Source organism: Ruditapes philippinarum, unplaced genomic scaffold (genome assembly GCF_026571515.1).
Source record: "Ruditapes philippinarum isolate M1 unplaced genomic scaffold, ASM2657151v2 ctg1258_1_1_1_1, whole genome shotgun sequence".
NCBI classification, from domain to species: domain Eukaryota; kingdom Metazoa; phylum Mollusca; class Bivalvia; order Venerida; family Veneridae; genus Ruditapes; species Ruditapes philippinarum.
Genome location: NW_026851695.1, coordinates 33289 through 53024, shown reverse-complemented (window position 1 = coordinate 53024; position 19736 = coordinate 33289). Strand labels below are relative to the sequence as shown.

The following is a 19736-nucleotide window of genomic DNA, read 5'->3' as shown; positions in this document are numbered from 1 at the left end:
TTTGAAAAATATTCCTGCCTTAACGTGTATTTCATCTAAATATGCACTTATGATCTTATTGAGTATGAAATTAAATTCTTATGATATGGCATTCATCTTGGAAGTCATCTTAAATGCTTAATTTGACCCAGCCTAATTTTTTTACAATCTACAATATTCAACATAGAAAGAACTACATGTATAACTAATTAATTCAGACATGTTATCTTCCTTTCAGATAACTGGAAATAAGGTAAATCCAGATTTTTAATGGGTCCACAACATTAATTCCTATCGTGTAAGGAACTTGTTTCTTATTATATGGAAATATGCGTGACATGCAATCTATAAAATTAATGTCACATACCGCTAGTTCATGAAACAATATGTTATCTAATGTTTTATTTCAATCAATACGCATCATACATATTTATACTGGGACGCCACCATTCCATGAGATAAATAATTGAATATAAAACACATTAATAATGCATTGTAAAATTGCAAACTGCATAACTTAGGTATAACAATAACCTATCGTCTGTTATCGTTAGCTCACAATTGAACTATCATTTTAAAATATCTATAATTTTATGACCCCAAAGTGTTGTCGTCTGCCTGATATTGAAAAAATGCATATGCACCAGTGTTACGTACTTTGGGTTCAAACCCCAAAGTGCGTTTGACCCCAAAGTGCGGTGTAACAGCGCTTAAACTCCCGATTGAATGATATATTGTAAACTAGCTGGAAATAAACAACCGGTCACGTGCCAGTCCACTTTGTCAAAGGAAGTGTACTATACAAACTGTGCAATATTATGTAATACAGGGGTTATAAACTTTAATCTTTAACACCCTGCTATATCAATTTAAATGTCTGATGGAAGAGACCTCAAATGATATCTGAAAAATGAGGACTTTTAATTGTTTATGCGCTTTTTTTTCATTGAATTATTAATTAGTCCCTCATAGTTTCGTATATATCTGCTACATATGCAATTCACGTTTTAAGTAACTTACTGCTTTAAGTCATACAAAAATTGTTCTCTTGGAGTCATAAATTGAAATCACGTCTAATAAAACCTTTAAATATGATAAATTGTAGTCATCGTTATTGCGTTTTGCCCCATGCAGAATGCGTATGCGCGAAATACAACATTTGTTACTATTGAAAAAAAAATCGTATTGTAAAAAGGTCTATAATGAATTCCTATTTTTGTTGGATGATCTGACTGAATTCTTTCCGTTTAATTTTCAGCAGTTCATTTCGAGATTTTGTTTTTCGTTATTTAGCTCTTCTGTTTCTGTATCATCTTTTTTCCTGTCTTGAAAGTAAATGATGACTTCAAATATCAGCTGTAGAATTTCAAACATGCTAAGTACAGATACTCCTATGAACAGACCCATTGCTCCCCCGATGTCACAGATGAACCGTACTGTCTACAAATATAACAAAATAATTGATAAATATATTCTACAAACATGGGGAAAAGTCAAATACTTTTAAAATAAATGTTCGTCAATAGTGACTGCGAGTAGAAAATTCACAATGACTTTACATTAAATAATATTTTATTATGGTTGGACTCCCCTTGATGTCGTACCACAACAATTAATTTTACTGCATACAGGTGTGTGTTTTAAAGCTGCAATATTCAATATTGTACAGTGTAGCCCGGTTTTTGTAGAAACCATCATTACGTCAATATAGGCATTAACATTTGCATTGTTTTTATCAAACCAATTATAACCAGTATGAAATATAAATGAAATTCAAGTTAATGAATTAAAAAAAGGATACAAGACTACTTACTGTATAAAATGGCTCCTCTGTTATCTTTTGATAATTGAGATCCTCGAAATAAATCACCACCTTCACAAAGTTGTTTCTATACCTGTAATAGGAAAACAAGAAATGCGCAATGATTAAAACAACTATTTTAATTACTTTCATGTTTTAACAACAATGCTTCGATTTTATTCTACACCATGAATTAAAGGAAATGTTGATTCAAAAGTTTATAGAACTTAGTGCAATTATGTATCTTATAGTATAAAAAACAAAACATTTTTTAAAATATTTTTTTATTTCCCTCTACATTATGAAAGCAATGAGCAAATTAAAATAGCACACATTGAAATGGATACTCATACTAATATAGTGTTCTTTTTTTATACAACGTTACATCCAACAATTTCCAGAAGCCACTTTTAATGATTATATTTGAGCCGTGTCATGACAAAACCAACATAATGGGTTTGCGACCAGCATGGATCCAGACCAGCCTGCGCATTCGCGCAGTCTGATCAGGATCCATGCTGTTCGCTTACAAACCCTATAGCAAGTAGAGAAACTGATAGCGAACAGCATGGATCCTGATCAGACTGCGCGGAGGCGCAGGCTGGTCTGGATCCATGCTGGTCGCAAACGCATTATGTTGGTTTTGTCGTGACGCGGCTCATTTATAAAGTATCTTCTGATGTAAACGAAACAAATATATTCAGTGTCAGACAAAATGAATTAATTGTACGCTCACCTGTCATAATGAAATTTCTCAGAGTCATTGTTAATCTGTCTACACGGTGTTTCTAACGATGTTAGCTTCTTCGAACATATGTCCTTCATCAGAATCTTTTCCTGAAATTTAAATATTTTCATGCACAATAGTTTTCGATTTTCGAACTAATAAATGACTTAATGATTAATGACAAAATTTATATGTTCTTATGTTAGAATCAGTGCTAAACATTGTAATATCTTCTGTATATTTTGATTATAAAGAAAAAAAACACACACAAAAAAAATAAAAATCAAGAAATAAAAATATAACATGAATACAATGTACATAATTGCAAGTTTTGCATTCCAATTTTTAAAGTTTATATTGAAAGTATAATATCAAAAGAATTCTACCAAATAGTCTTTGTGAGGCCATAGTCGTCCAGAGATTGTCTTCCCGTACACAAACTCTCTGAAACCATTTATTATATTAATAGATTCTAATAGTACAATACAAATATAGGCATGGAAAATCAAAAACTAAATTCAATATTCGATCTATATGATCCATCGACATCTGAAACCTTAACTTTGAAAATGCCATAAAATCTAAAATCTAATAATCAAAGATATTAACGTATAGAATAAAAAGATTAATTTATTCGCCAGTGCGGATCATATTACGGATGATACCAGTATTGCAGCTAACATTGAGGATGCGGTTATACATAGTATGAATAGAGATCTAAATATTTTTCAATAATTTTAAAATACCTTTCTTATATCTGAAGAAGGCAACGTGTTTAAATATCTGGAAAAAAAATGATCCCTCGGAATCATCAAATATAGCAAAATTACATGAAAATTGAATACTCTGTTTGATAGAGTCTGTATATGTGGAATCATGAAAAAGTATAGAATAAGAATAGAATAGAATTTAGAATAGAAAAAAAGAATAGAATGTTTTAACTTACGAGCATGGGTTGATGCAGTCACAGTTTAGACTTCCATTTTCGAACATCAATTCTACTTCAAACGTACACACCTCATCTGTAAATGGAATAAAGGTCTCTTATTACAATGTTTTGTAAAAGCTAGTATACATACGTATTTAAGTAGCTTTAATTAATTAATTAATTAATAATAATAATAATAATAATAATAATAATAATAATAATAAAACAATGGAGAATTCCGAATAATATTACCTTGATGTCTGCATACATCTAGATATTTCCCAAAGTTCAGATCAGGTGCATCAATGGGTAAACAATTGCACGTCTTTATAACGTTTTCTATTCGACAAAACTCCAGACAAGCCTGTTGGAAAAAAACAGTACTCAATAAAATTATAGTGACATTTTGTTTGTTTTATTTAGATGTCCATGACAAACTTAGATTATAAATAGTAATTTCTACTGCACTTTGTTCCTGACTTTAACTTTTACACCATTTACATGTTTAACTGATGAATTCTGCTTAAACCGGTGCTAGGGGTGCAGTTGCTACACTGTCCATGAACTGGATCAGTCAAACCGGGCCTACAACATTTTCAATTTTGACAGTTAGTGCGTTGTTCTTCATGGATTTCGTTTTACTCTATTTTACCACGGACAATTTATTTCTAATTTATATTCCGTTCATGAAGAAAACTCTGATTATGAAAGCACTGAATAGGAAAAACTTTAACCTCTTTGTTATGATAATTAGTCTTATACATTCTCTTTTTGTCTTCAAGTAAAATATATGAGCCGCGTCACGACAAAACCAACATAATGGGTTTGCGACCAGCATGGATCCAGACCAGCCTGCGCGTTCGCGCAGTCTGATCAGGATCCATGCTGTTCGCTATCAGTTTTGCTACTTGTAATAGGGTTGGTAAGCGAACAGCATGGATCCAGACCAGACTGCGCGAACGCAGAATATCTAGTACATGTACTTTAATAAAACCTCTTTCATTTTCTCTTTAGCTCGGGAGAAAGCGGCTGACTTCGAATATCTAAAAAAGATTCCTCATCCAATTCTGTTAACACTTTAAATGTATCTTGTGAAACTGATTACCGTTTTACTGTAAGTGAGATTATATTTCTTCCGGAACATTTCACCACCTTGAACTGTACAATGACCATAAGGCTCCCCTAGACGTGTTACGTTAATCTAGATCAGAAAATAGGAATGTTGGGAGTTAAAAGATATACAAACAAAGCTTATCTTGCAAAAAATTATTGAAATCTAGGAAATTCTTGCAGAATATACCTAATGGGAATAAGAGATTGCAGAAACTATATTTTGGAAGCTGCATTCCTTATTACTGGTCAAGATAATTGGACCCTTTCTTGAAAGACTGTCAGGTTTTTTTTCCAGTGACACTATGTATTCATAATGTGTTTACAAATAGTGTAGTGTTTAAAATGTAACATATCTTCTCTATTCAAAAGATGTTTATTTTACATTAAAAAAGAGTATACAGAATTTATCAGTATTTTCAAACACCAAATTTGAGCATATTATACATGTATCTTAAAATATAACATCGTCCATAGCATTAGCTGAAAATTATATTTTGATGAGATCGAATACGTTAGATCATCTTATTAACCTCTAATGAACTATAATTCTGCTTACTGCAAACAAAACATTCTTTATTTAATGTGCAAATTTATTCTTAAGATTTGATATAAATATGCGTCTTGCCAGACTATCCAACTTCTAATCGAATTATTGAAATAATAAAATGTAAAACATTTAGTCATACTCACTGCCCTCAGACCAATGCTTGTTTCAAATCCTGCACTGATCGTAAGACCTTCTTCAACTGGCATAGGGTATGTACCTGGTTCGTGGAACACGATTCGGACTCCATACCCCGAGGAAAATCTTTCAACGTATTCATCGATTTCAAGGTTCAATGTCAGTTTTATTCCTGAAATCAGATTTTAGAAACATTGTGTATGACCAGAAGAAAATTATAATTAGATATATTGAAACAGGAGTAAATAAATTATGATCATTACATAAATTAGTGTTGTACATAATGTGATCACTGGTTTATTTTTTTGTGTAATGCCATATAATCATTACAGGGTCTCCACTAAGAAAAGTGCAAAAGCCTAAAAACAAACAAAATTTTAAAATCTTACATAGATAAACGGGATACTTACGAGTAAAATGGAGAAATATGAAAAACAAATAGAGAAATGTATAAAAAAAAAAACAACTGAAAATTGATATCTAGCACGATTTTAGATAAAACGTTTGTTAAGCGTTTACGTCATTTTGCGCAAATGAAATGATAATTCTGAAATAACGGACGGAGGGAACGAATGGTCTGGAATTTTACACGCAATTTTTTATTGATATATAACATTTTACCACTTTCAGGTCCGCTCCTCCATGACTGAAACTTTTTGTCATCCAGTGTGTAACAATTTCCATACGCCGATGTTGTGAATTGTTTGACGTATTCTCTGTATGTATTTTTTATAAATTGTAATAAATCAGATAATCAGTAAATATTTTTTAAGAATCGATCATCAAAATCTAAACAAATATAATTTTATTATTAGTTATTAAATAATATTTGCTATATGCCTATCTAAATTAGAATAATTCTTAAAGCAAATTGACTACATCAGAAAATTTCTTCTGATAATCTCATAAACAAAGAAATAGAGAAAAGCAGAATCCCTGCAGGGAGATCAACACTGCGAAATTGAAAATGTTGCCGACTAAGTTTGTTTGAGCCTGTTCTTTGGCAGTAGTGGTAATTGCAAGCTACCGTCCATGTCCTCTAGCACCGACTTAAGCAGAATTCAACATTTAATATAAAATAGTAAATTCTGGAGCCCTCAGTGCTAGTGACAGGAGAGAAGGTGCTCATATCTAAACATCTTGTGAACAAGACTTTTATTTCCCAAGTTCCCTCCTATCTGTCCTGTTTTTATATATGAGCCGCGTCACGACAAAACCAACATAATGGGTTTGCGACCAGCATGGATCCAGACCAGCCTGCGCATCCGCGCAGTCTGATCAGGATCCATACTGTTCGCTTACAAACCCTATTACAAGTAGAGAAACTGATAGCGAACAGCATGGATCCTGATCAGACTGCGCGTCTTCACGTCTTAGATTTGTCTAGCGGCCAGATCTATTTCACCATTACTATATTTTCGGATTTTGTTTTTGTAACTTCATTAAATTCATCAAATTTTTATAATAAAATTCTACCTGAATAGTTCAATAGTAAATTGGCGTGAATTATTTCAGTCTTGTTTTATGGAATATAATTTTATATAAGATATAAATAAAAGATAAATTATAAAATAGTTTACTTTATATTCTGCTCCCTTTTTGCAAACGACACATACTGGATAAAATCCTTGATCTGATGCCCCATAATCTTGCGCTTTTTCCTGGAAAACATAACCTTCACTTTATACACGTAACATTATATCTGCAAATGACGGTATCATCGTTCTTGATGAATATTATGATTGTTCATGCTTACTCTATTATAAAACAGCGCATTTATCTAAATATTTTACAATTTATTTTCATTATTTTACCACTCGTGATCGGAAGAATAAACACTAGTTTTACAAATCTTTCGATTATAAGTTCAACACGAAGGAAATTTCTGAGATAATAACTGAGACATGCTTAAAGTCAAGATTACTACTTGACAAAAGACTGAGATGCTTCAATAATGTTTACAATAGTTTGTAGACACAATACACGAATCATCGGAAACAAAACGATCTGACCAAATGTCAAACAGCAAAAGACGGTCAGTTTATTCTTTGTACATGTGTGTCTTAAATGTCTTAACGTGTCTTTTGTGAAACGTCTTTATCAAAAAGTATCAAAAACAGAAAGTCCCACTTACTGTGGAATATCTCGGAATGCAGTCCTGAATTCTGTTATCACAAGATCCCATTTGTCCTTTGGATCTTTCAGGAACTTTGCAATCGGCTTGCTCAGTAAAGTTTCCTTGCCCGACGTGAAGTTTTCTGATTCGAAATAGTCGTCAACTTCATCAGAATCAAATATATCCCAACCAATATCACTATCCCATTCATAAAGGTCGGCCCAACTTGCTGTTGCACTTTTACCTGCATTATCTAACAGATCTGGCTCTAGCGTTGTGGTGTCATTAATGAACGGGTCGACTGTTATATTACTATCGGAGACATTTTCATGTTCTGGCGTTGTGTCAATATAATCCGTTTCCTCAGTCACAGGTATTTCATTTGCATTATCCTTCTTAGGAGGATAACTGATCGACCAAGAATACATTGGGTAAGAGTTTTTATATTCCCGACGTATTTCGATATAGGTGTCATCTACTTTATAAGGATCTCCTCCCAGCCTCGATATCAGTATGTCCACACTTGCAACACCCCAGGAAGCTAAAGTTGCATCGATTATTTTAGTATCATCTGGTAAACCCATACCACTGTAGATCAATCTGAAAATAAGTTTCTCCTGTAGATGCCGATATGATGAAACATGCGGCAAAACAGAGATGAAAAAGTAACATTTGAGCGGCGTCATGACAAAACCAACATAGTTGCATCCGCGCAGTCTGCTCAGGATCCATGTTGTTCGCTTACAAACCATGTTACAAGTAGAAAAACTTATAACGAACAGCATGGATCCTGATCAGACTGCGTGGATGCGCAGGCTGGTCTGGATACATGCTGGTCGCAAACCCATTATGTTGGTTTTGTCTTGACGCGGCTCATTTTATATTGTTCCCTTTGTCATCATATTTATTTAATAAAATACAAAGTTTGCTTTGCTCTATTCTGTAAATTTTTATATTTGATATATATTATTATTAAATGTATTATGCCATTATAATATAATATGATGTCAAGTTTCTAAAAGGACGGACAAGTGTAACGTTCAATTGTAATGTTCAATCGAACCAATAAAACAGATCAAATCAATGAAAAACCTAAATAACGCCCAACACGGCAAAGTTAAAGATATAGAAGACTGGGTTGAATTTGGACTGTTCATGGGCAGTAGTGGTAAACGATAGCTTCTGCACATGCACGTCCCCTCAAAAATATTTTTTTTTAAATGATGTTTAATTTAGAATTAGGCATGCAATGCTTTAACGTCCCATTCTTTTATATAACTTTACTATAGTCCCATTCTTTTATATAACTTTAATATAGTTATAGTATACAATAAGTGCCGTGTAATCAGTCAGATAAAAAGCCAATCATGACTAATTTATATAAAAGTACACACGTTGAGTTTTTATCGATGTTTTCTGAAGTGTCCCGTTTACGGCGTTCCTTTTTTGCTACTAGTGAATCTGTACGCTTTTCTTTCTGAAAATATAAAGTATTATTTATTTAAGGAAAATGGTGTTCTCTCTTACTGACGAGAAATATTGCCGCTTACGAAAAATTTATAGTCGAATTTTATATATTTCATCAATTTTATCGTTGTTTTCAATTTTACTGGTAGCTTAATTAAAGAAAGAACGGTGCAAAATTTTATTCAAATGAAGCGACAATGCTTGTGTTCAATTTAGATTCGAGCCGGCCCTTACTGTACATCAAACTTGTTGTACCTTTGGAAATAGTTCCTCTACCAACGCGATAGACATTCCTATCTTTGATTTTCTGACTGGATTCATGTTACATATAGAAATGGCGGGAAACTGAAGCGTGCTGAAATCCAGTGAAACGGTCGTCTGTATAGGGTTTGAATAAAATGTCCTGCAAAAAACAACAACCACAAAGTTGGCATTCATGTCATGATTTTTTAAAGGATGGCGTGTCTTGTAATATATCAGCATAGAATAAAAGTAATATATTCATATGATTTACGAAGGACCCCAATCTAAGTGCTGTTTGATGAATGATCATCAATTATCTATAGAAAAAATGTTAAAGAACAGATAGCTCTCTGAAGAAAGGCCATATCATTATTTTCTCTCAGTGAACAGAAGATATTTCGGGGACTTTCATGGTGTATAATTCTAGCTAAAATGCTTACAAGAAGTCAAACAACATACGAACCCGTTGTAAGGAAATTTTGTCAGTTTAAAAACCGCATAATGTTTATAAATCATTCTGGGATTTTTCGCCTATCCTGATTAGTTTGATGAAGGAAAGTTAATCAAAACACTTCCTTAAATTTATTGTAAGTTAAGATTAACGACATCGTTGGATAATCACGGCCGAACCATTAATATTTATCATTGATTACATGTAAATCAACCATGGGTAACCGGCGATGGATTAACGAAGGAAACGGCAACATTTTTCATACAAAATTAATCATATTTAGTTAGAAAATAAACAAAACTATTAAATACTTACTGAAATAATTCCACGAGTTGGTATGTCATCACTCCCGTCCCAGCAAGTACAACAATGCACCATAATATCTTCACCGAAAGTTGCCGTGACGAAGCAATTTTTGGAATGCCATGCAAGGCGCTCGATTCGGCCAGTTCCTTTAAAACCTCCTTTAGGGTTCTTTTTTCCTTCGTAGAATCCATTGTTAAAATATTAAAGTAGCAAAAAGTAGCAACAATAAAAGAAAACTTTCCTTCCGGTTAACGAGTCCGCGTCAAAGATATGGGTCTAAGCCTTTCGATGTTTGCGTGAAACATGAAAGTAAAATAGGCCGCGTTAGTGTGCACCATTTATCAGCCAAAGCAGTCGCTCAAATATTTTTCAATCATCAAAATTTAGCAATTATATAATTGACAGCCCTCTTTGATATTTTAAAACAAAGGTGATGAATAATTCTTAGTTTAAGCAGACTGTGAACTTTTGTTATATAATCACTATAATGCAATTGCTGCGTTTTGGGACATCGAGGTATATAATATTAAGTGCGAAACAATACGTTTTGGTATCAATTTCTGTCTAGTTCGTCGAAATTTACACTTATTTTGAGATAATTGCCGCCTAATTTTTTTCACTGAGGAATATGCTAACATTTTTAAATTGCCATATATCAAAGGTTTTATACCGATGGCAATATTATGAACTTCACATAAACATTTCAGCCTATCAGTTAATCATATAAAGTAATTTGCAAAAGAGTTGCCCTTTACAGAACAGTTTTCGAGATCCTATTAGTGAAGTTTGAAATAATATATGAGCCGCGTCACGACAAAACCAACGTAATGGGTTTATCCAGACCAGCCTGCGCATCCGCGCAGTCTGATCAGTATCCATGCTGTTCGCTATCAGTTTCTCTACTTGTAATAGGGTCGGTAAGCGAACAGCATGGATCCTGATCAGACTGCGTGGATGCGCAGGCTGGTCTGGATCCATGCTGGTCGCAAACCCATTATGTTGGTTATGTCATGGCACGGCTCATATTTATTTTGATGTCATGACTTGTTTGAAAGCAAATATAGTACATTTCTAATGCTTTATTGTTAATAATTTAGTAAGAAAAAAGTATCTGAAGCAATCTGACCAGCTAATTTTATTTGGCAATGACAAGTAGATGTTGAGATTTTAACAACGGAATTTCATAAACTATACAAATAACAAAAATATATTCTTGTCGTATAAAAAATAATCCTACGTTTGCAAGCTAACAACAATATTTATTTTTTTATTTTAAGCCGAATAGTTTGTAAGTATCACTTTTAAAATATGGCAATTGCGTTCATTGAACGCCGCCCTTCCTTGTTGATCTTGTTTTTCATACATCATAAAGTTTATGATCTGGAACTTGATTCGGTTAGATTTTGCAAGAACAGGATCTAATGAGGGGCAGAATCGAATGTTGTCAGTATTGTTATGCTTTTCTGGTCATTCGGGAACTTTTAAGTGTTGAGAATTGAGTACCGCTGAAACTGGTGCTAGGAAGCTTGAGGGATGTTGCACTATTTCATTATCCCATATGTACAGACTCAATCAAACCAAGTCTGCAATTTTCATGTAATTTTGCGGATTTGATTGACCCGAGGGATTACTTTTTCCAGATATTGAAATATTCTGCCGATACCCTGAACCTCTCTGTGGCGGTTACACCCGGTGGAGGAGATAGACCAAAATTACGCAGAGGTGGAGGAGATAGACCACAATTATAATTGAGCCACGTCATGACAAAACCAACGTAATGCGTTTGCGACCAGCATGGATCCAGACCAGCCTGCGCATCCGCAAAGTCTGATCAGGATCCATGCTGTTCGCTTACAAATACGACGTCATTTCCGCAGCTTCTATTGATTATTCCCATCATTATATAAAAAATAAATATGAGCCGCGTCACGACAAAACCAACATAGTGCTTTTGCGACCAGCATGGATCCAGACCAGCCTGCGCATCCGCGCAGTCTGATCAGGATCCATGCTGTTCGCTATCAGTTTCTCTACTTGTAATAGGGTTGGTAAGCGAACAGCATGGATCCTGATCAGACTGCGCGGAGGCGCAGGCTGGTCTGGATCCATGCTGGTCGCAAACCCATTATGTTTGTTTTGTCGTGACGCAGCTCATATTTATTCGATATATTTAAATTAGATAGAAAAAATAGTCAACTGCAAATTCTATAATTCCCTTTAATATACCAACGTTTCGGCTGAACCGCCTTCTTAAATATTTACACAATATATTTTGGGATTGGGCAGAAAGCTATGAAAGCCAAAGAGTATCTTCTCTGGCCGGCTTTGATGCTATAAAATTCGAAATAAAGCAACATTGCAGCAAACAATACTGATACTGATCTGCTTTGATGTTACTAACAACTTGTGTAACAAACCAAAGACTGTTGAAACCACTATAACTATAGCTTATAGCTTTCTACACATTTTTTTCCCCAGAGAATGGATATGAAAGTTCTAGTATATTTTATATATCACAGATTGACTTTAGAGTACGCGCATGTGCAAGACGGCTTTATTTTAGACTCCTTCAGCTTTCAGTAAATTTAACTAATGAGTTGTTTATATAATTAATTTGTATGTATGTCATTTACAAATATAATTGATATATAGCACCATTCATTATACCCTTTCGAAAACCTGGAAACTGGGGCACTGCATCAAAACGTTAAAATCCATAACAACGAAGTTATCATATGAAATTTCAACCATGAAATAGACTTTACTTTAAAAAAAAATACTGTACAAAAAAGGGTTCAAACCCCGTCAAGGGCAAGTCGTTGTTTCCTTGCGCAAGGAACTTTATACTCATTGCTCAGTACTGGTTGGTTCCAGGAACGGATTCAAAAGTGTGTCTATAAGCTTATAGCTTCCTACACAATCGAACTAAAATAATTTCTGTATAAACCAAAGAGAAGACCTCGCCGATAACGAAATATTTGAGCCGCGTCACGACAAAAGCAACATAATGGGTTTGCGACCAGCATGGATCCAGACCACCCTGCGCATCCGCGCAGTCTGATCAGGATCCATGCTGTTCGCTTACAGACCCTATAACAAGTAAAGAAACTGATAACGAACAGCATGGATCCTGATCAGACTGCGCGGATGCGCAGGTTGGTCTGGATCCATGCTGGTCGCAAACCCATTATGTTTGTTTTGTCATGACGCGGCTCATTTCCACGGTTTCATGACCATCAGCTTACGTAAATGCATTTAGGAAAACTATGAAAAATAAAGAGCGTTAAGTCTTAATGTGCTTCTGTAAAGTTGCATAATTTGTAGCAAGTTATTTGCAAGTTTTTTTTGGCTAATATGTCAAGGTCCGATGATTATTTTGAATAAAGTTAATTTTTTAGAACATTTTGATATCGTTGAACACCTGGTGGTAACATATCGGTAACATTAAACTGAAATATTAGATAATATCACCAACTGGTGAACAAACTATAATGGCAAAAACCTTAAGTAAAAATGAGCATGAAGTAACAACGTACTTTCCAAATTACTTCAAAAAGTATCAACGCAATCTCATGTAGTAAATTATTTCAGGAGGGCATTATCTTATTAGATGTCAATAAGTGACTAACTCAGACCGACCGGTAACTGAAAGGACGCTATATCAAATAAACAAGACATATCAACCCCTATTGCTGTGATGCATTAGCCCCAAGTTTTCAGGTTTTCGGAAGAAAACAGATGAATTAAAGTGTAACATGGGCAAATTTGTATTTAAACAAGAGAATATCGCCACGTCATGAAGAGAAGTTTCGTACTATTTAAAACTGAACAACGTCTGAAATATGACATTTTATTTTCTATAAACATCGAATGCACATGGACGGACATTTGAAAGAAATAGATATATAAATGCATAAAACTTTATTTAGTACAGCTTATAAAGGCTTCCGGTGTCCAAATAGATGATCTCTATCAACTCATTATAGTTGTTAGCAATTACGATTAATTCACCCCTTTACATCCGGGGATTGTCTGTAGTTGTTGCCAGTAATTCAAGGTACTACTGCTATGACAGCCATTAGGTCCACCATTGTGTTCTCGAGCGAAGCCCTCACAATTAAGGGGGCAACGGTAGTGGGTGGCGTATCTTTTCATGTATTGCTGGACACACTTGGATGAGCAGTTTATGTCGTTCGAGCAGGATTTCCAGTCTGAAACATAACAGCTTAAAAATTGAAAGATTTACATTATTTATATTCATTTTAATGTATACTTAGTAGCACCTCAAGATAAGAAAATGTCCTATTAAAAAACCAGCCTCTCTGGGTCACATTTAAGAATATGTATTTTACAATTTATCCAGTAGAAACGATTTATTTTACAAGAACAATTTCTATATTTCTCGTTTCTATAAGCTTCAGAACAAGGGCATCCTTAAACAACTGGCATTGTAAAAAAAACCCATATTTATAAGCCAGTCCTATATATACACTAACGTATTGACCATTTTTAACGTCTAAAACATCAGTATCTTTGTAAGTATGTAAACTTTCGAGGAGGACTGTCTGAAAACTTTGCTGACTATCCGAGATTCCCCAGCCTTCAATCAAATCAATCAATCAATCAATCAATCATTTATTCATTCAATCAATCAATCAATCAATCATTTCTTCATTCATTCATTCAATCAATTAATCAATCAATTAAGCAACCAACCAAATACATAAATAGATAAACAAATAAATAAATAAGATTGTGTGAAGGTTTTACATACCTATTACCTGGTTTACCGCAGTCTATCCAATAGCGTTGCTTAATCTGGAAGTAACCCACACGCCAGAGATCTTACATCCATTTGACAACCTATTGGCTTACATCCAGACGACTCCAACTATAACAAAAATAAAACAAGTTCTAAATATAATAGAAGACATTCATTGAAGATTGATAATCAATCATACACATGTGTGTATTGTTAGGATCGTCCATGGCCGAATGGATAAGCTTAAGGTTGCTGCCTTCAAACCACTTGCGCCACGAATCCCGCCGGGGACCTTGTATTATTTTCATGTGAGGAAGTTATCCAGCTAGCTTACGGAACGTCGGTGGTTCTTCTAAGGTACCCGTTGGTGCATGAAATAATAGATGGAGGGACACCTGAGGTCTTGCTCCACCAATAAAAGCTGGAAAGTCGCCATATGACCTTTAACTTGTTTGTGCGACTTAAAACCCGATCCTACGTTAAAATTTTGTATATATATTGTTGATTTTACGATACATTTCACAAAATTGATCAAAAAAAAATATTTATGTAATAGTAAACCATATGTAAATAATAGATCGATAGGATAGAGAGTTATATGAATAAGTTAAACGCCCTGTAAACTTCTTCAAACTGCTACGTAAACAAACATTTTGTGATTTTATCTACTGTTGTTTACATTGAATAACAATAATATAAAACTGAGGTGATACACTAAATATTATTTGACTTTAATTTTTTCATAACGATTGTATTTTTATGATTAGGATATGTTCATTCTTATTAAAGGCCCATTATGCCTTAGAAATGCTATAATTTTATTTGTCAAAAACTTTCAATATTTGGTCTCATTTTCACAATTTCCAAAAATACTCATTTGTCATATAGAAGAACAATATTTTATATTTTACTCTGTTGACAATGCTAATATTTATATTGAATGAGTATTTAGTATGGAAGTCGAAAAAACTACTTTGTTTACAAGAACTAACCTTACACATACAGAGGAGGCATTGTTGAGATACCAATCCTAGTGCGAACACCAAACCTTCTTCAGCGCTCCTTGTTTCCACGACTACAAAAGACAGCAGAAAATGTGAGAATTGTTACCTTTATAAATCGTCTGACAATGTCTTCCCAATTTCTTCTTTAGATTTGTTTCCAATTTAACCAGAACGAAATTCATATTTTGCTTATTTGATCAAACATTCATTGAAAATTTCAATCAGAGAAAACATTTACTTTATATACATGTACAGGCATTATAATTACGACTTTCGTACCTTTTCTTATTCTTATACCCACACCGTATAACCGGTGTCAGTAAAGACAGAATGCTACATTGATGACATGAATCTAAAATTTACAGATTACTACAGGAAGGTTATAAACTTGATTGGTTTATACATTTCTGTCTTCGACGGCAGCATTTTCTTTCCGATCTATATAGCTTTGACGCTTGTAACATTCTCAAGACACACTGGGTTGAAATTTAGCATGCGTGACTCTAAGTGATAAATGTTTATGTATATAACCAAAAATACGTTTATTTGTTTCAAACTTGAGATATTTTGAACATAAAACAATCATTTTCAGGAATGATTTTTTTCCGTAGTTTTCATTTTTGACCCAATCAAAGTATTTTATAAAAAATGGGGAAAAGAGTCCAAAAATTACCGTCAATGGTCAGTAAGTATATAACAATGAAATTGTTTTTCTTTGCGTAAATATGAATATACCAACCAAGTTTATAACTTACCTTAAATAATCAGTAAATCTTAGATTTCTGCCATCACTGCAACAACCTGTCACCACTAGCGGCGATTATACGGTGTGATACAGTATTAACACTTGTTACTTACATTTCTCTTCGACTGATTTATTCTGATTTATTTCATCTCGTAGTGTTTCCATTGCAGCACAAATTGTGGTCAGAAAAATAAAATACACAATGACCGCCCTCATATTTCTGTTTTATTTTAATCCCGACGGACTTCAGTATTTCATGAGTGATACAACCGTAATGTTTGAAGTCTGTCTGTAATTTAACTATAACTTTACACAACGGATGCTAAACTAAATAACTAATCACGTGACTATTCGAGCCGGAAAATTGGACAGATCGTATGGCATATTTAATACCCAATGGGTATTTTATCAAGTTAATTTATGACTATTCTATACTGTTACAGTCATAATGGGCACAGTATATAAAACTCAAAATATGGGTAAGGGTAGCCTGTTCAAGTCACACATGACCACCGTAAATAAAACTTAAAATATATGTGTTGGTAACTTTTTAGACTCACAAGTGGACACATCAAACGAAATTTAAAATATGAAACATAATATCTTAGTAAGGGAAACCTATTTGAGTCACACATGGCCACAGTATATGGAACGTTAAATATAAGTATGGAAACCCCATTTGAGACACACATGACCACAGTAAATGGAACATTATATATAAGTAAGGGTATTCTAATAAAGTCAAACATGGCCAACTATAAAGAAAATTCTATATAAGTAAGTGAAACCTTATTGAGTCACACATGGCCTTAATATTTTAGACATAATGTTTAAGTCAGGGAAATGTATTTGAGTCTAATTTTATTAGGCTACCCTTATTTATATATAATGTTCCATATACTTTAGTCATGTGTGACTCATATAGATTTCCCTTACTTAAACATAATGTTCCATATATTTTGGCCTAGTGTGACTCAATTAGATTACCCTTACTTATATAGAATGTTCTTCATAATGTGGGTATGTGTGACTTTATTGCGCTACCCTTACTTATATTTAATGTTCCATATACTGTGACCATGTGTGACTCAAATAGGTTTCCCTTACAAAGATATTATGTTCCATTTATTGTGGTTATGTGTGACTCAAATGGGTTACCAACACATATATTTTAAGTTGCATATGCTGTGGCCATATGTGACTTTAATAGGCTACCCTTACTTATATGCTCCATATACTGTGGCCATGTGTGACTCAAAAAGGGTTCCCTTACTTGTATATGATGTTTTATATTTTAAATTTCGTTTGCTGTGTCCATTTGTGACTCTTAAAGGTAACCAAACATATCAATTTTAAGTTTTATTTACGGTGGTCATGTGTGACTTTAACAGGCTACCCTTACCCATACTTTAAGTTTTATATACTGTACCCATTATGACTGTAACAGTATAGTATAGTCATGAATTTACTAAATAAAATACCCATTTGGTTTTTAAAAGTCCAATTTATGCAAATGACGTTTTTAAGCTCCCGATGGTATTTATGGGGAAGAAAATTGTTTTGGCAATTTTGTGGTCATTAGCCTCGACGTGACCTATGGAAATTAGTTGCTCCCGCCCGCCACATTGTTTGACGCGAAGATATCCGAATGAACCCAACATAATTGTTTGACCATTCAGCACATTGTCTAATGACTTGTGCACCGAACAGTATATCATCTGAACTGACATAATGACTGTATCACACCAGTTTGTCTTCACTACTGAATATAATAACCTCTGCACCAGACAGGATATCATCTGAACAGAACATAATGACTGTATCACACCACAGTTTGTGTTCACTACTGAACATAATAACCTCTGCACCAAACAAGATATCATCTGAACTGAACATAATGATAGTATCACACCACAGTTTGTGTTCACTACTGAACATAATGACCTCTGCACCAAACAGGATTTCATCTGAACTGAACATAATGACGGTATCACACAACAGTTTGTGTTCACTACTGAACATAATGACTTCTGCACCGAACAGTATATCATCTGAACTGAACATAATGACGGTATCACAAAACAGTTTGTGTTCACTACTGAACATAATGACATCTGCACCGAACAGTACATCATCTGAACTGAACATAATGACCTCTGCACCAAACAGGATATCATCTGAACTGAACATAATGACGGTATCACACAACAGTTTGTGTTCACTACTGAACATAATGATATCTGCACCGAACAGTATATCATCTGAACTGACCATGATGACGGTATCACACAACAGTTTGTGTTCACTACTGAATATAATGACCTCTGCACCGAACAGTATATCATCTGAACTGAACAGAATGATGGTATCACACAACAGTTTGTGTTCACTACTGAATATAATGACCTCTGCACCGAACAGTACATCATCTGAACTGAACATAATGACCTCTGAACCGAACAGTATATCATCTGAACTGAACATAATGACGGTATCACACAACAGTTTGTGTCACTACTGAACATAATGACATCTGCACCGAACAGTACATCATCTGAACTGAACATAATGACCTCTCAACCAAACAGGATATCATCTGAACTGAACATAATGACGTTATCACACAACAGTTTGTGTTCACTACTGAACATAATGACATCTGCACCGAACAGTACATCATCTGAACTGAACATAATGACCTCTCAACCAAACAGGATATCATCTGAACTGAACATAATGACGTTATCACACAACAGTTTGTGTTCACTACTGAATATAATGACATCTGCACCGAACAGTATATCATCTGAACTGAACATAATGATAGTATCACACAACAGTTTGTGTTCACTACTGAACATAATGACTTCTGCACCGAACAGTATATCATCTGAACTGAACATAATGACGGTATCACACAACAGTTTGTGTTCACTACTTAACATAATGACTTCTGCACCGAACAGTTTATCCTCTGAACTGAACATAATGACGGTATCACACAACAGTTTGTGTTCACTACTTAACATAATGACTTCTGCACCGAACAGTATATCCTCTGTACTGAATATAATGACTTCTGCACCGAACAGTATATCATCTGAATTGAACATAATGACGGTATCACACAACAGTTTGTGTTCACTACTGAACATAATGACTTCTGCACCGAACAGTATATCATCTGAACTGAACATAATGACGGTATCACACAACAGTTTGTGTTCACTACTGAACATAATGACATCTGCACCGATCAGTACATCATCTGAACTGAACATAATGACCTCTGCACCAAACAGGATATCATCTGAACTGAACATAATGACGGCATCACACAACAGTTTGTATTCACTACTGAACATAATGACCTCTGCACCGAACAGTACATCATGTGAACTGAACATAATGA

The 19736-nt window shown here is 34.2% G+C and overlaps 1 protein-coding gene and 1 pseudogene across 1 annotated transcript; both read right to left on the bottom strand.

Moving 5' to 3' along the window:
• Positions 1 to 250: 250 nt before the first annotated feature.
• Positions 251 to 10300, bottom strand: LOC132737151 (FMRFamide-activated amiloride-sensitive sodium channel-like). The gene is made up of 14 exons (XM_060724406.1): positions 9823 to 10300; positions 9069 to 9216; positions 8741 to 8823; positions 7365 to 7946; positions 6811 to 6891; positions 5852 to 5946; positions 5239 to 5402; positions 4541 to 4636; positions 3688 to 3799; positions 3454 to 3529; positions 2894 to 2951; positions 2517 to 2617; positions 1793 to 1874; positions 251 to 1419 (listed from the first exon to the last, which is right to left on the bottom strand). Exons 1-14 carry the CDS (start codon positions 10002 to 10004, stop codon positions 1234 to 1236), a joined length of 2046 nt encoding a protein of 681 aa, XP_060580389.1. The 5' UTR covers positions 10005 to 10300; the 3' UTR covers positions 251 to 1233.
• Positions 10301 to 13649: 3349 nt separating this feature from the next.
• LOC132737140 (invertebrate-type lysozyme-like) lies at positions 13650 to 16652 on the bottom strand (annotated as a pseudogene).
• Between the last annotated feature and the right edge of the window lie 3084 nt (positions 16653 to 19736).

Excerpts from the sequence above, each read along its gene's own strand:
- LOC132737151 (XM_060724406.1), bottom strand. The coding sequence starts at position 10,004 with ATGGATTCTACGAAGGAAAAAAGAACCCTAAAGGAGGTTTTAAAGGAA. Across the intron at positions 8,824-9,068 it reads TAGAGGAACTATTTCCAAAG|AAAGAAAAGCGTACAGATTC; the intron begins GTACAACAAGTT and ends TTATATTTTCAG. Across the intron at positions 6,892-7,364 it reads GCATTCCGAGATATTCCACA|GAAAAAGCGCAAGATTATGG; the intron begins GTAAGTGGGACT and ends TATGTTTTCCAG.